Consider the following 16,000-nt stretch of genomic DNA (forward strand, 5'->3'; position numbering starts at 1 on the left):
GCAGATTTAAGAAGTGCATGAAACTGAAACATGAAAAGAGAACGCTGTGTTCCTGTGTGATTCAAGATTGGAGGATGACTCAGCAACGACATAATGAATAAACTGAACAATGCACATTCAGCAGCAAAGTAAAATATCCGAGACAAATGGCGTAGACGAACAACTGACAACGACAAAATGGCAAGACAAATGAACCAGGAGTAACACAAAACAACTTCTCTCTTTGGATTTCAGATGTTGTATTGTATTTGATGGATTCTGGCTCTAATTTCAATCTGCTTTTTAAAGTGCCTTTTATCTGTTTGGTCTAAAAAATGACATAATGACAGATTCCCCAACGACAATTGGGGTTGCAGAACTTCACATTTTCTGTTCATTACATAAAATATGACAAAATGTTTTTTTTCCAAGACTAAAGTTTTGGCCCCTATTTTGTCATGCAAGGTCGATAAGAACTGGTGAAAAGCAGAGTGTGAAAAACTGAAAAGACAAACCTGAAAGAAAGCCAAACTCAAGACCTCCTAACATGCAGTTTTGTCCCACAAAAAAAGCTGTTACATCACAAAGCCAAAAAAGAGCTTTAACCTCAGAAGGGACAAATGAAAAACGAATACAATTTTACTTTGACCTCCTTTCAAAATACCCTTTTCACGTCGCGTTGGCAGGTCAAAGAAAATTTTTCGATGTCACTGCATTTCAACTTCTCAAACTCAGCAGTGGAAACAAACCCAGAAACAGTACAACTCATAATGTGAGCAAGCACAGCACAAAAACCACTCATTGACCCATGCAAGAATATGTACCATTTTGTAAACAAGCATATGGACAGTGCAAGATATGTAGGATGAGAAATATGCATCATTACATTAATTAAGTCACATCTATCTACTTATTGATCACGCATTTTTACAGTTTAAATAAAAGTGTTAATGTTGTAAATTCACTTTATCCACGAGAATCGTTGTATTCATCAAAGGGTTCGTTAGTGAAAATATCAAACTCACTCAGTGCAGGCTCGGCCAGATAGCTGTAGCGCTTACGTAAGGCTAGAGATGCAAAGGTATGACGTCGCTCTGGCTTTTCAGTCTGCAACAATAGCAAACAACACAAATTCAGTTCTCGGTCACCCTACGTTATATAGAGCTGCCAAATGAGCAACATTTGGACCTTATAATGTGATATTAAAGCAAACCCAATTAGACTGCATTAGTTGGTAATGCCATAAGAACAAAGCCCATTTTTATCAGCTGTATGATTCGGCAGCAAATTCTTCTTTACAGTATTTACTGCACTTCAACCTTGCTGGTAGTGCTGCTTACAGGGAGTGTAAGCAAGCCAAGCCAAGCTAGTCAAATTAGCTTGAGTTAGTCATGACAATGCTGCAAACTCTCTATTATAAGCACTCAAAAGTGCAAGTAATGAATTTTAAGGTAAAGTCAAAGGTTAAATCTCGACTGAAGGACAATCTAAGTATATTTAAACTTTAAAGCCACTTATATCACATACTGTATAGTGCAAAGGATATAGGACTGGACATGAATCATATCTTATTATATCTACAATACAGTATGACATGCAAAACTGAGCAGCTAAAGGTTGCTTTGAGAAAGGAAAGCTTTTATTTCCCTTGGAGAAGCGGAAATAATATGGCTATGATGAGCAGAGCAGGGCCACTATTGATTTAGCGCAGAGGATAGCACATGGTGGGGAAAGGTGTGGTTTACCTCATCCTCGGCATCTGACTCCAATTCCTGGTTCCCAAGATGCATTGCAGAAACGAGGAGTAACATAAAATGGAAAGCAGGGGGGAAAGAAACATCAGGGTGTGAAAAAGGAGTGAGTGACAGAAGCTAAGACTCAGAAGCCACTTCAGCAAATGAAAAAAGAAAAAAGCATAACAAACAAAAAGACAAAGAAAAAGCGCATCAGAGCAGCAAATGAACTCAAGCCACAAAAAAAGCCAGCCTGATAATCAATTGCACAAAAGCCCTCAGCCAAATGCAAGTCATCCAAATCAAAAGATAGGCAGGAACATAATGAAACAGCCAATGACGAGAATCCACTGCATAGATAAAACCGAATAAACATAGAGAGAAGCTTTAAACAGATAAAAGACACAGTGGCGGCAGTTTGGCCAGAGTCTTTCTCCGTCTTTCATCGATCAGTGTTATTGGGGGACGAAACGACTCGACACATGGTTGGTATGGTTATGGAGGTGAACACAGAGGATGGTGAGTTCACGCCGCCTTACCTTTTTCACCGCAGGGAGTGTGATGTTCAGGTTGCACACGGCGGTTTGTGGAAGGCTTTTTATAGTCTTACACTCTTTGAGGAACGTGAGACGACCGCAGGGCTCCTGGCTTGGGTCTCTCACCTGGAGAGAGAACATCGCTTCATGTACCTCATTACTTTATAAGATTTTTTTTTTTTTTAAAAGTCACTGATAATGAGTCAAACAGCAGAAACAAATCAATAATTATTAAGATCATCAATTAATAATTTTCATCTAAAAAATCGTGAAAAATGCATTTTTCTGGCTCAAGTTTTTCAAATGAGAAACTTTTGATTGAAGCAAACAAGACATTTGAAAACATCACCTTGAGCCAGCAAACAAGGTTTCCATTTTTTTTTTTAAATAATCAGGTAAATTAATCAATAATTAAAGCAAAGCATATTATATTACATAGGGATACTGCCATAAAAAGTTTGGAGTTATATTATTAGGTACAGGCAATTGAAGAAGAAGCCCTGGTTAGTGGAACACGTGGATTAGGGTTATAGTAAAAACCCACTTTAAATTTGCTTGGAAACATGATTTGACTGCATTGATTGATTGCTAGCACTGTGATGACATAACTGGCACTCATAAGATTAAATATACAGCATTTAGTATTGGCCAAAGATCATCTTCCACAAGTTGCCACCAAAAAGAATATGACTCCTTCCTCTAAAACTAAATTTCGGTGATTTTGTTTAGACAGACTTTTGTACCTCACGCGATGATGTTGGTGTGTCGTGCTAAAAGGTGGTGCCTGATCTGGTTCACATACAACGAGGATAGTTTGCAAAATAACTGAGCATCAAATGGGGCAAAGAGGACGGATTATGGATGAGATGAAATTAACGGGTCAATCAATCACCCTGTGGCCTGGGTTAATTGTATTGAAAGCTTGTGTGGGAAGAGTAGGGCAGCAAAGGGAAATAGAGCTAAAACAATCGCAACCTAGCATAATGTTATTACATACTATCTGAAGAAATATGTTTTGTCTCCTACGGTACTCTGTAAGCAGCTTTAAGTGATTTGGATTGTGTTGTAAGCGACGGTGATGATAGAGTGTATGTTGGAATATACCTTGACGCAGAAGGGCAGACGGTTTTCCTTGAAGGCGTAGAAGTTGAGAACTAACTGCTGACCAGCTTTAGCCAGAGGAACCAAGTTCCCATAGCAGTCCACATAGATGGGCCTGCCCTCCAGAACCTGAGAGAGCACGTCAAGAAGGTAAGGACCACATTCATTGTCAACAAGCCATTCAAGTTGTTTTTAGATACGGGCTGGGTGTGGCACACAGCTGTAATGAAGGTTTTTGCAAAAAGTGTAATCCTGCCTCTAACTCTCAACAATATGTAATCCCGGGTCTGATATTAAACTGTAATACTTCAAAGTCCCTAAACCTTACAGCATTTACACAGGAATGGAATAGATGTTGGACGGATGATAAACCACACATAAATATTTACCTCTATGTCTTTGCTCCTGGCCACCTCCTCAAAGTTTTCCTGCTGCTCCAAGGTTTTATCCACCTTGTCATCCGTCATACAGAAGCACCTCAGTCTGGACTCCACCGGGTCGTTCATCTTGGCAAACACCACAAACTTGGCCATGTAGGGCACACAGATCAGCTCCCTGTACAGCTGCGTGGCCAAACCCACCGTCTCCGGGATCTGGTGGCAGTCCGCCAACCAGAACCTTGCACAAGGGACAAATACCATGATGAACATTTCAGTGTCTGGGATGAACGCGACGGACTCGGTCACAATCACTCGCTTGTTGCGTGTCTCACCTTGCGGAGACATTGGTGGTGAAGGAGACGCAGTCATTGATGAAGGTGAGAGGAGTTGTGCCCGTGATGTCTTCCCACTGTGCCGGGGACGTACCACCTGGTGGACAATACGCGATATATATTCGTCACTTTCCAAAAATGTACTTAATACTGCAGAAATGTACAGTGAACACCGTCAAACACACTCACCTGTAATGCTACACAGGAGGCGGAGGCAGGGGGTGCAGTCTCCTTTGTAGCCGTTGGTGAGCCCCTCTCCCGAGAGGGGCGGGACTGGGATTGTCATGGTGATGGGCTTGTGGAACTTCCGCCTCCTGGGCTCCACGGTAACGATGGGACTGAAGGTTGCTCTGTTGCCAATGATCTTCTTCACCGTCTCGTCGGGCACTGGTTGGGCCTGGGACAGAAGGTCAATGAGAGACGTGTGTTTGCGCAAATGAACTACAGCTAACACATTCTACTGCTAATGCTAATATTGCTATGACTACTAACTATTTAGGCCGCAACACTACTGTTGCTAATGCTACTTTTGCTAACCCTAAAGCTTCTAATGCTAATGCTAATACCACTACGACTACTACCTATGACTGGTGCTAGCGCAAATATTGCTGTGACTAAATACTACTTCTGTGCTAACACTACTGCTGCTAATGCTAATGCTATTACTTCTACTACAAAAGACTGCTAACCCTAAAGCTTCTAATGCTAGTGGTAATACTACAATGACTAAAAACCTACAAAGGCAAATAATGCTAATACTACCGAGACTACGAACTAGTACTGCTAATAATGCTAATGCTACTGTGACTTCTACAGTAACTACTACTGCTAATAATGTATTTTGACTACTAGCTACAACTGTTCTAATACTACTACTAACACTATTTCTTCAAATACTAAAGCTTGTTGGACTTCTACACTAAATACCACAACTAAAACAATCCAAACATTACAAGCAGTACTATTCTTCATACTACTATTACTACTACCAACACTACTTATCTAGAAGGCTAACTTTGTGATAGTTTTTTAGCGAATGACACAAACTAAATCCCTGAACTCACCTGCAGTCCAACCTTGATCTTCTTGGTCAGCGCCCCCTCGGGAAAGGAGGCTTGAACCAACGGGACGCTCCGGCTGCACAGGGTCCCGCCCTCTGGCCCCATCTGATTGGTCTCCTGTCTGATCCGAGACACCACAGCAAAGTACTGCGGAAAGTCCTTGGTGATGATGCGACAGATCCTCTTCCTCTCCAGCTCATCGGGACAGTCCAGTTCTTCACAGGAGGAAAACACATTTAGTATTTATCTTTAATTAGACTTGTGAATTACTGAGCCTAAAACCAAGGAGCCATAAAAAGGACATTAAATGCTAAATACTATGATTTACTTGGATAGCTTTAACCTCATTTCCTCATATTAACTTATGCATCCAAATGTCGTAGACGTTACAAAAGTGAATCAGAATAATTTCTACAATTCTATAATCACAAAAATTTGAGAAAATAATAAAAAAAAGGAAGAAAAGAAAGACGGCACACATGCTTTACCTTCATCCATCCCGTTCAGCAGCTGATTGAGGTCATCAGTCTTACAGTCGTACAGATGCTCCTTCCAGGTTTCCCCATTCTCGCTGCGCAGCAGGATCAGCTCCCGCTCCTGGCCCCGCATCGAGCCAAAATGAGGGATCTCCACTATCACCGGCCTGGTGAGGGTACACGTCATGGAGACATGGTTGGTAACAAGTAAAAATGTGTCTTTAGAATCTGACCTGAGCAAGTAAGATGATCAATGATGATAAAACTTACAACGCCCCTAGAGCTAGACTGGTGTTAAATTAGATCTGAGATACAATAGATGAAAAAAAAGTATGTACAGCAACCTTTTACACACATTCAGTTATTGACACAAATAAAGGTTGGATTAATTCTTTAACTCTGTTCTTAGATTCTACAAATAAAGACAATTGACCTTGGAGGACACAAGACGCAGAAACATATTAGGCAAGGTATGCATGAACTGTGGTTCTGCCGGTGACAGTGTTGCTTCACAATGAAAGCCGTGGCGGTGCTGCAGTTCGATGGGACATTCAGAGTGCGTGTCGTGGCCTCGGCCGTGACGAGACGAGACGGATGAAATGTACTGAGGAGTGGGAGGAGAAAGCTGCACAGCCCTTAGCTCATGACAGCAACACAAGACAGAAGGATGAACACACTCTAGCACGAGGACCATGTGGTTTTAGGATCGCTCAGAGCGGAGTAGAACAGAATACAATGCTACCACTGGGAGTATCAGAGGAATAGACAAAATTATAATTTTTTCTTAAAGCTACTGTTTTCTCACAAAGAATCATGGGCTCCTACATCAAAACCCAATTTACAAAAATTCTTTGCCTCATCTGTAAATCTGCTTATAACTTGAATATACTCACTGAGCACTTTATTAGGAGCAACAAAATGAGTAAGACCGTGGCATGGATTCCATAAGATGCTGGAATTTTCTTTTAAGGTTCTGCTCCATGTTGACATGATCTCATCACATCAGATTCGTCCGCTGCATATTCATTCTGCCAATCTGCTGTTCTACCACATCTCAATGGTGTGGTCATCTCAAATGCTAGGCCAAGGAAGTTCAAGAAACCAGTTTGAGACTATGCTTTGTCACAAGGTGCAGTATCATGATGGAAGTATCCATTAGAAGATGGCAAACTGTAGCCATAAAGCGATGCACATTGAGAACAACAATAGGCTGAGATTTCACGATTCATTGGTATTAGGGGCCCAACGTCTGCCAAGAAAACTCTCCTGACACAAGCCTGGACTGTTGACACAAGGCGGTTTGGGTCCATGGATTCATGTTGTTGACACCAGATTCTGTTCCCTAAGCAGAAATCCAGATTTATCAGACCAGGCTATGTTTAGTCTTCAACTGTCCAGTGTTGGTGAGTCTGTGGCCACTGCAGCCTCACATGGCTGACCATAGCTGACCGGAGTGGAACCTGACGTGGTCTCCAACTGTTGAAGAACCATCCATCCATGCACCAGTTTCGCCTAAAACTAGTTCCAACTAGATCTACATTTGTTCTTGCTAATGTCACATGGACCAAATTCTTTCCACCGATGGATCTGGAAACTTTTTTTTACACACATAAAAAAACAACAACAAAAAAACCAAAAAAAACCAACAACTATGGGATGAAATGAAACCGATCTGAAACGTGAAGTAAAGTAACTGCAGTCATGGGAAGCAGGATGATGCTTGGCTTGAGGAGGAAAAGGCTCATGCCCAACAAGCGCAGTCCAGTCCAAACAGCCAATCAAAACCTTTACTTTCAGCGACGCGTCCGGCGCCCACTGAAAGACTCTGAAATAAAAACAATACAATGGTCTCTGAATTAAAGTGGCCAGAAAGTAACTGTAATGGATTTAACGCTATACTGTGTAGTTTTAGGAAGAATTTGACAGTCTCGGCTACAAAAACGAAATTTTCCGTCTCGCCCATGTGAATTTTGCTGAGGCTCAAACAAATCCACTTTGCTTCCAGCGTATTCCCGACTTCCTGTTAGTTGTCCTCCCTTTAAGATGATCAGATCGCACTTGGACTTCTTCCCAAAACTACACGGCAACCATATAATAATAATGCTGTATCCTAACAAATCAAAGTCAACGGAGATGGGTTAAAATAATCATATCCATCAGCATGAATCAGCCCCAGTCATGTCGTTTCCTTTGGGGCGGGGGAGGTGGGAGGTACAGGAGGGAGGGGGGTGGGGGTGGTGGGGTAGCTATGTTCGGTTCCTACCCAACAAATCTAGTTCCTCTGGGTCCCAGCTGTAGCACTGGACTAACCAGGCTCTCGCCTTCATTAAGGGCTGGCAGCTTTCTGGGAAGATGAAGTTTACTGTGTCCGCAAAATATTGAAACACACACACACACACACACACACTCGCAAAGTCAGTAGACGCACACACCACCGAGGTCTGGTTTGTTTTCAGTAACACCATGATTTCTACCGCTTCTTCCCAGAGATTTCAGGGCATTTGGCGACACCGGTGATGGCAACTCCTCACCCACAGATTTGGATTGGCTGGCGGGAGTGGCTTCATTTTTAGTAACCGCACAGTCCCTGGATGAGTTTTTTAAATAACCAATGACGTAACACAGAGGGCGAAGCTGCTCAGTGAGAAACTCTCGGACTTAGTTTTTCGGGAGTGTTTTGAAATAACAAAGAGCAGAGAGAGAGGAAATCTGACCCAACCTCAGCAGAAGAGAAAGAGAAGTTAGGACGTTGATGTGAGAGAGAGAGAGGGGGAAGAGAGAGGCAGCCTGTGTGCATATGTGAGGGGGAGAGAGAGAGAGAGCTATGTGAAGTTATCGCTGCTGGAGGGACAGTTTTAATAATATAGTGCAGCAGGATGCAGCACTTATCCCCTGCTCGTGGTCAAGATTTAGGAGCGATCAGTAAAACCTCCAGGCCAAGCCTCCAGAAATGTAGATATTTGAAAACATAAATAATAAATAGTGGGTATATGTAAGTAAATGGACAACTGGAATTTCTTTGATTAAAATGCAGCGTCCTCATCCCCCCACGTCATCAAATACAATCATGCAAACAGGTTGTTTTAATTTTTAAAACATGAGCATTTGCTGCATTTCTTGAGGATTTGATGAAAGTAAATTAATATCTTTGTGTTTTGGTCTCAGGGACAATGGTGGCCACATTCTTCTGATATTTCATACACTAAATGATTAACCAGTTAATAGTTAATGCACATGTACAGACTCTACTGTAAATGCTAGTTTGTCTATGAATACTGTAACCCAAGTAAATCAAACTTGTTTGAAAGTGTTTTGCTGTATTTTAACTATAATTCAAACAGGTAAACTTTCTGATATGAAGTAGGACTGTACGTATTTAGTGAGTCATGATCACATATACGTTGCCTCTCTTTTTACAATCTACAGTTTACATCAGATGGTGATGTTGGATTTTCCTTTTGTAAAGTGAAACACAGCTGGACAACTTGCTCGAGGGTGAGCACACGGTAACAATTACAGTTAAAATGCAAATTAAACTGCAGGTCTTCCACCTCAACAGGCACACGCGCACGTACACACACACGCACACACACACGCACAAGTCTAAACGCAGATGGCTGGAAATGAACATGGCAAGAAGCAGAAGGAAGGCGATGTCACCGACGGACAAAAAAACCAAAATCTGAGCAGAACACGTCAACAGCATCGGTGAAGTTTAAAGCGCTTCTTACCCGAGGAACTGAGCCCCTGCCGGACCGACCTCGACCAGGCGGCTGGCGAGGCCTTCTCCTTCCACCATCGGAGGGGGCGACGCGAGCTTGTGCCTCTTGACCAGTCGACAGGTGATCCTGGTGGGCGCGGTGCACTTCCTCGGCGGGATGATGATGCGCATGCCGTTGTGGCGGCTCCCTCTCATGGAGCCGCCCCTGGCGTCGACCATGAAGCTGACCAGGAACCTGATGGAGCAGGGAAAAGGGAAAAGGAGGAGAAGAAGAAGAGACACACAGAGGAGACAGAGAGAAGCAGTGAAGCACACAGGAGTGGGAAAAAAAGGATATAACCAGAGAGGGTATAGAGAGAGAATGGGATAAGGAGTAAAATATACAATCATATTAGTTGAACAGCAGAAACTGATGGAGAGAGAGGAGCTTTAGTTGAGCTGGTCGCTTCCCATGCTGTGATTCCTCAAAACACACACACAGAGTAAGGGTGAGCAAAAGAGGCGAGAGGTACAGAAAGAAGGGAGAAGAGATGTGTCGGGAGTTTTCTGTGTTGGCTACGACTGCGGAGGCACAAGTGGAGAGAAATGAAGACAGCAACGCTGTGAGGAACGTGCGCCAATTTTGCTTTCCAGAAAATGAATATTCTCAAATTGACGTTTCAAGTGAAAAAAAACCTGAGGATTTATGATCTCGACAGCCAAGATGCCAACACAGGAGCCTCCAGGCGCGTCCTGTACTTTACCAGAGGGCGATGAGGATCTGTGTGTAGCTGGTTCAATTTAAAGAGGGAAATCGCATGACTCAGACACACACACAGATTCACGCCATGCAATCTGGTAACTCAGATGTCATGTTAGTTTGTAGATGTAGCAGCTGAACAAATGGCGCTTGGTTTTCTTCCTTTGAAGAGTCAGATTGACGGCAGCGTTCAACTGACTCGTGACTCGCTTTGAATCCATTTTAACGGATCTGTCCAAGAGTGGATCTTGCCGGTGGTGGAGAATGTGAAAGCATCCAGATCCAGTTAAAAAAACTCACAAGGCACGCAAAAAAACCAACACGTCAAGCCTGTAACGACACGGGTTTTTCACGCGTGAGGAGAACAAACACGGATGTTATGAGTGAACAGAGAGAGGGAAAGGGTGTGATGTCACCAGACAACAAGGTAGAAGGTGGTGGTGATAAAGTACGGGGGGGGGGGGGGGGGGGGGGGGGGGGGAACCAATCACAGTCAATCACCTGCTGTCGTACTGCGGGAGCGGAGAGGAAAAACTGCAGGATGGACGACAAAGCAACGCAGGAGTGACAGGTCAACAACGGAGCTCGGGCATTGGACAATAACCACTGAGAAGAGACGGTCACCAAGGAGTCCTTTAGAGGAATAGTTTGGGAGAGACGCATATTCGCTTTCCGGCGGAGAGTTACAGGACGGGATTGATTCCAATCTTCACATCTAACTCTCTGCAACAAAGCGAATATTCCCCCCTAAAAATGATATCAAATGGCTGCTTTTAAATTCCCAGCTCCTTCATTTCCCACAGTTAGGTGAACTTTGCTACATGTGGGTCTGTTGCTGCGAGGCCAAGAACGTACCTGTCCCTCAGCATCAGGGGCCGGTTGCACCCACTGGTCTTTACTAAGACCGGTCTAAACTGCTAAGACCGTCGTAGCAGTTAAGACCGGTCTTAAGTTCAAACTTAACGTCGGTTGCACCAACCGAACTTACGACTCGTCTTGACCACGCTAGGTCTCAGCAAGTTTTTTCGCCGATAGACAATCAAGACCAGGCATATAAGACCAGTTGGTGCAACCGGCCCCAGGTCAACACAGTTCAGATTTTTGCATTTGGTTTCACCGAGTAAAACCAGAGGCAACTTTCTCTCCCTGTCTCTCTCTGGAGGAGTTCCTTGGAACACGCAGTGCTGTGCAATGGTTTTAAGGCATTTCAGATGTTTAGATTCTTCCCCGTGTCCCAGTCCCAAATTCATCCTGCAGCCTGACAACGACTCCAAACACGCAGCCAGAGTCATAAAGACGTATGGTCAGTGCCAAGAACGAACGAGGACGCTGTCTCACAGCCCCGATCTCAGCGTCCTGGAGTCGGATACTGGGCTCAGAGAATAAATCCACAGAACAACTGCGGCAGCTTCTCCAAGATGCTTGACACAACCTGTACCTGCCGAGTATCCTGAGAAACTGGTGATGTTTGAGCATCTTAAGCCGTCGCACTGCACTGTTTGTTTTCACCTCTTTTTGAATCATATCACTACACATTAACCGTGGAAATGGTAGAAGATGAACTTCTGCCAAAAGATCAGCTCAACAATTTGAAAATAACAAGACAGCCAGAGAGTTGTGGGGAGAAACGAGCTGTTTCCTTCGCAGGGTAACACACCGCGAAGGAGAGAACTGTCAGGGAAGACACACGGTGGAAACAAAGACGAGCACTTGTCTTGAATCCCTTCCTCCCTAATCCTCTAACCGCTGAAAAGCGTTTTTCTTTATGCATTCGTCCCTTCAGATGCGCTCACCCAGAGTGTATCGGCGAGGAGACGAGGTTGACGTTGTCCAGTGCGTCCGCCGTCCAGCTGTACCTCCTCAGGGAGTCGCTGTCGAAGTCCTTGGCCGCGGCCAGATGCTGCGGAGGAGACATTGACGTCATTGCAATGCTTAAGGTTTAAGTGTTTGCGAGGACGGAGAAATGATACGTGAATATGTGAAGAATTGAAGAAAAAAGAACGATGGTTAAGCACCAAGAAGTCATGCAGTTACTTAAATAATAATAAAAAAGAATAAACACTTCAGTAGTGAACTGTGTCTCGTAAAAATATTAACATCACATTCAAAATGAAGAAAAATGACTGGCACATAATCTGCTCTTGTAGAACTCAAAGCTGGTTTTGTGTCCTGTCATTTTAATAAATAGGTCGCCATGTTTGCCAATGAGTAGACGTTACTGATTATTTCTAGTAATAACGCCTCCTCGGGGGGAAAGGAGGGACATCACCACGAGCACCACCGGCAGGATTTATAGCCGAGTCATGAAATGATTCATACACATGGGAGATTGAAGAGAGTTTTAAAAAAAACCTGAATAAATCTGGAGATATTAAATCTTATTGAGATAAAAGCTGTTAAATCATCTCGAAGAATTTTTTTTCCAAATAATCACTTTATGGAGGAAAGAAAGATGGGAACCAATATCATCCCACTTAATGACAAGGATAACGGATGATGAACGTGTACACACATGCCGCTGCAACTGAACATAACCGAACGGAAAACAGAATATGATACCATGAATCAAAACAAAAATCCGAGTGACACTTTCTCACATGCACCGACAGGAGGCGACCGGGACATCTACCTTGTTGTGTTGCTCTACCATGAAAGACTTTTCCTTACGGAGCATCTGGAGCAGCGTGAGGGCAGACGAGCAAATTCACTCATTTACAATTTGAGAGAGTTGAGCTACGTGTCAGCCACGACCCGCGCAAGCGACTTCAGCCAAACCTTCATGTCGAATCATCAACGGATACTTCTGACTGATTGATTGGAAGAGTCACAATGTCTCACGGCTCGTGGGAAAGATTCTACAATGAGATTCACCTACTTTACTCCAAGTGCCACTTTGCAGCATCCTCAAAGTCAAGTGGGCCACCGGAGTATTCACCTTTTAGATGGCAATCGCCAACCGCTAATCTCATTTCCTCTTTCAGTGAAATGTAATGGGATTGGTCGTCTTTATGTCAACCCCAACTCGGACCTAAGAGGATTGGTGATCAGCGCCGGCTTTTGGCACGGCAGCTTGGCACATTCGGAGACACAACTGTGCCTCTCGCGGAGTTAATGACCCGCAGATTACCGACTCAGAGGGAAATATAGACACAGAGAAGACAGAAAGAGACGGAGCACGTGCAACTCTAAATAGCTTTAAGTCCGGTCACTGTACGTACCATCTCCTTGTGGGGTGCCAGGATCTCCTCGATCATCATGCTGTCCCGCGTGAACGAGCTGCGGTTCAACGTGTTGGACCTATCAGAACTGAAGGAACGCAGGCTTGGTGTGGTTGCCGTAGCAGTCACGGATTACCAAGACAACAGTCACAACCATGGAGAGGGGAGGTGAGGAGGAGTTGGGGGTGGTGGGTGGGGGGTGAAAGTGAACAGAAAAAAAACAAACAAAAAAACATAAACACATTAAATGCATGCAGCTTCCAGGAACCCTGACTGAAGGCCGCCGGTGACCACGGCAACCACAGGGCGAGAGAGAAGCTTCTCGAGGACGGAGAATTTAAGACAAAAATCCAAAGGGTGTAAAGGCAACTAATGTGCCTGAGGTGACGGAAAAAAAACATCTTGAAGGACTAGACATACTCCAGAAATACAGAAGCAGTTGTACACATTAACCTCATCATTTATAGTTCTTTCTTTTTTGTTTACCCTCTCCACCTGCAGCCCAGCGCACACTTTAGAATGTCTGGGTGAAACAGGTCGGCTTATGAAAGTTAAGCAGATTAGTGTGCGATGAACAATGGACGCCCGCGTTGGCCCGCCACGATGAAATGATTGGCAGACACTTAACAGCTGACGTAACTCTTTGGCCTCATCTTTTGGATGAACGAAAAAGATGTTTCTGCAGCAAGCGCTCTTCTCGGTGACTGCGCGCCCGGGATGTCGTTGAGCATCCGTGAGGCGAATGAAGAGCATTCCTCTGCCAATGACGTGATGAGTGTGTTTTGCCTGCAACAGCGACAACACTGCCGCTATTTGCTCTACACAGGTTGAATGACTTGGACCGGTTTCCACAAAAACGGCCCCTAACTAATTCTGGCATGACGGAAGCCACGGAAGCGGAAAGCGGCCACGGTTTCACCGTTACTTTTCCTTCTTCTTTTGTCGGCTCCTCCACATCCCCGGGAGAAAGGTTCCGTCCTGTGATCTACTGTCAGGCTAATAAACGTAGAGTTTATGCTGTGCTTCCGTTCGGAAGATACAATCTGCTCTCAGGGTTGAAGCACAGTATTTGTTGCAGCCAGTTTTTTTGAAGGTTGAGGTGAATACGTAATAAATACTTGTCTGACTGGACAGTTTAACAGCAGCACTTCTTGCAGTGGACCTCGGGGTTCCGACGCTTTCTTTTTTAATACAGTACAAATTACAGATTAAGATATATTAGATATTGTCAATGCCTTTTTTTTTGTCTGCTAATCAGAACTAGTTACACACTGTTATTTGCGTTTACGCTATAACTGTCGTTTAACTTTGAACTGTATGTGTATGTTGTTACTCTATGTATACCTCAAATAATAAGTGTTTTATGAAATATTTCCACTGTTGCAACTGTACATTTTCCAGAGCACCAGTGTTCTGGCACAAAGCGCACAGAGAGATGAGATGATTGCACTTGGTCCTAATAACCATGCGACACTAAACTGATGAAGACAATAGCGTTCCTATTGCCGACAGATTCTGTATCAGTTCAGGTCCCTGGAAGCGCGGTGAAAGGAATATTCCACACAGAAACCAAAAGTGATGCAAAGCTCCACCTTTGTGGCAAAACCCCACAAAGACTCAGGCGCGGATGAAACAGTCACCACAGTCGAACACCGAAGCAAACACAACAGGATATGTGTGTTTTTTTCCCCACGAGCAAAGAAACTCAGGGTAAAGATCACACGAGTGACAACCACAGTACACGACACGGTGCCTGGCGTTGACATACAACAGTGTTAACTAAAGAAAAGTGCTCACGATCATTGCGTTAGTAGTCAAACATACACAGTAAATATGTATTTATGTATTACATTGGACCACAAAGTCATGATATCGATCGAGACTGGGGGTCTGGAGGTGTAGGGGGGAGGGAAGGGTGTTAGGTGGGGCGGGGCGGGTGGTGGTGGTGGTGGGGGGGGGCCTCATCATGCCTTCAGTCTTACCTGACTTTGGGACTAACATTAAGAATGGACATGAGGAGAGAATAAGAGATCGTGAGCAAACAGAGGAGTGGACAGAGGAGACGTTCAGAGAGGAGAGATGCATGTTGGTAGATCAGGTGACGGCAGATGTGTCTGTGGACTGACTTAATAACCAGTTATCTCAATTTCAACCTCTCATCATAGACTCGTGAAGAGGGAGGAGTTAATTTCAGGTCTCCTGTTGTCTTCTGTTTGGATAGTGTTGGGGAAGGGGGCATTTAGGGGATTTCCAATGGGGAATCAACTCCCCTGTTTGAAGATAAACAGCCGAGTTGAAAAAAATATATCTGCTTATTCAATTGGAGAAAAAAGAAGAAAAAAAATCAAAGGTACAATCCTGTGTATTTAAACACAAACAGAGACCACTGTCGTACTTCATCGTCTTGTGAAGTGGTCACAGCAAAAGTGACAACAAGCTATTTACACATCCAGCAGATACGGAGCAACACAATAATTTGTGTTGTGTCTGTGGCCATCTGACAAGTTAAGTCAAACAAGTCGCTCTGTTTTCATCTCCTGAGTTGGATATTTGTCTTCGGCTACTAAATGCTCCACTTTATCTGAAGCAAAACAGTAAATCTACAGGCCATGAAACCAAAATAATGAGCTGAAAGATGCTACAAAGATGCTGAGACGGGTGATGTGAGTCTCATTAAAATGATCATCCTCCCGTGTTGCTATGTCGAGGATACAATTGAAGGTA

At 43.9% G+C, this 16,000-nt stretch overlaps 1 protein-coding gene across 40 annotated transcripts in view; it reads right to left on the bottom strand.

The window, feature by feature from the left end:
• LOC118287957 (ankyrin-3) overlaps window positions 1–16,000 on the bottom strand; it is a 111,249-nt gene that overhangs the window by 21,315 nt on the left and 73,934 nt on the right. For 22 of the 40 annotated variants that reach the window (XM_035613636.2, XM_035613630.2, XM_035613653.2 and 19 more), the window contains 14 exons: window positions 13,277–13,379; window positions 12,688–12,732; window positions 11,852–11,958; window positions 10,560–10,592; window positions 9,330–9,554; window positions 5,611–5,765; window positions 5,126–5,337; window positions 4,251–4,458; window positions 4,062–4,158; window positions 3,739–3,967; window positions 3,353–3,478; window positions 2,252–2,374; window positions 1,725–1,751; window positions 1,005–1,086 (listed from right to left, as the gene is read on the bottom strand). In XM_035613636.2, coding sequence (XP_035469529.2) covers window positions 1,005–1,086; window positions 1,725–1,751; window positions 2,252–2,374; window positions 3,353–3,478; window positions 3,739–3,967; window positions 4,062–4,158; window positions 4,251–4,458; window positions 5,126–5,337; window positions 5,611–5,765; window positions 9,330–9,554; window positions 10,560–10,592; window positions 11,852–11,958; window positions 12,688–12,732; window positions 13,277–13,379 — 1,772 coding nt within the window. Of the gene's footprint in view, window positions 1–1,004; window positions 1,087–1,724; window positions 1,752–2,251; window positions 2,375–3,352; window positions 3,479–3,738; window positions 3,968–4,061; window positions 4,159–4,250; window positions 4,459–5,125; window positions 5,338–5,610; window positions 5,766–9,329; window positions 9,555–10,559; window positions 10,593–11,851; window positions 11,959–12,687; window positions 12,733–13,276; window positions 13,380–15,258; window positions 15,271–16,000 lie in introns of all 40 variants that reach the window. The other 18 variants (XM_035613664.2, XM_035613663.2, XM_035613662.2 and 15 more) reach the window with 12 other exon arrangements.

The sequence above is a fragment of the Scophthalmus maximus genome, chromosome 16 (assembly GCF_022379125.1).
Source record: "Scophthalmus maximus strain ysfricsl-2021 chromosome 16, ASM2237912v1, whole genome shotgun sequence".
NCBI classification, from domain to species: domain Eukaryota; kingdom Metazoa; phylum Chordata; class Actinopteri; order Pleuronectiformes; family Scophthalmidae; genus Scophthalmus; species Scophthalmus maximus.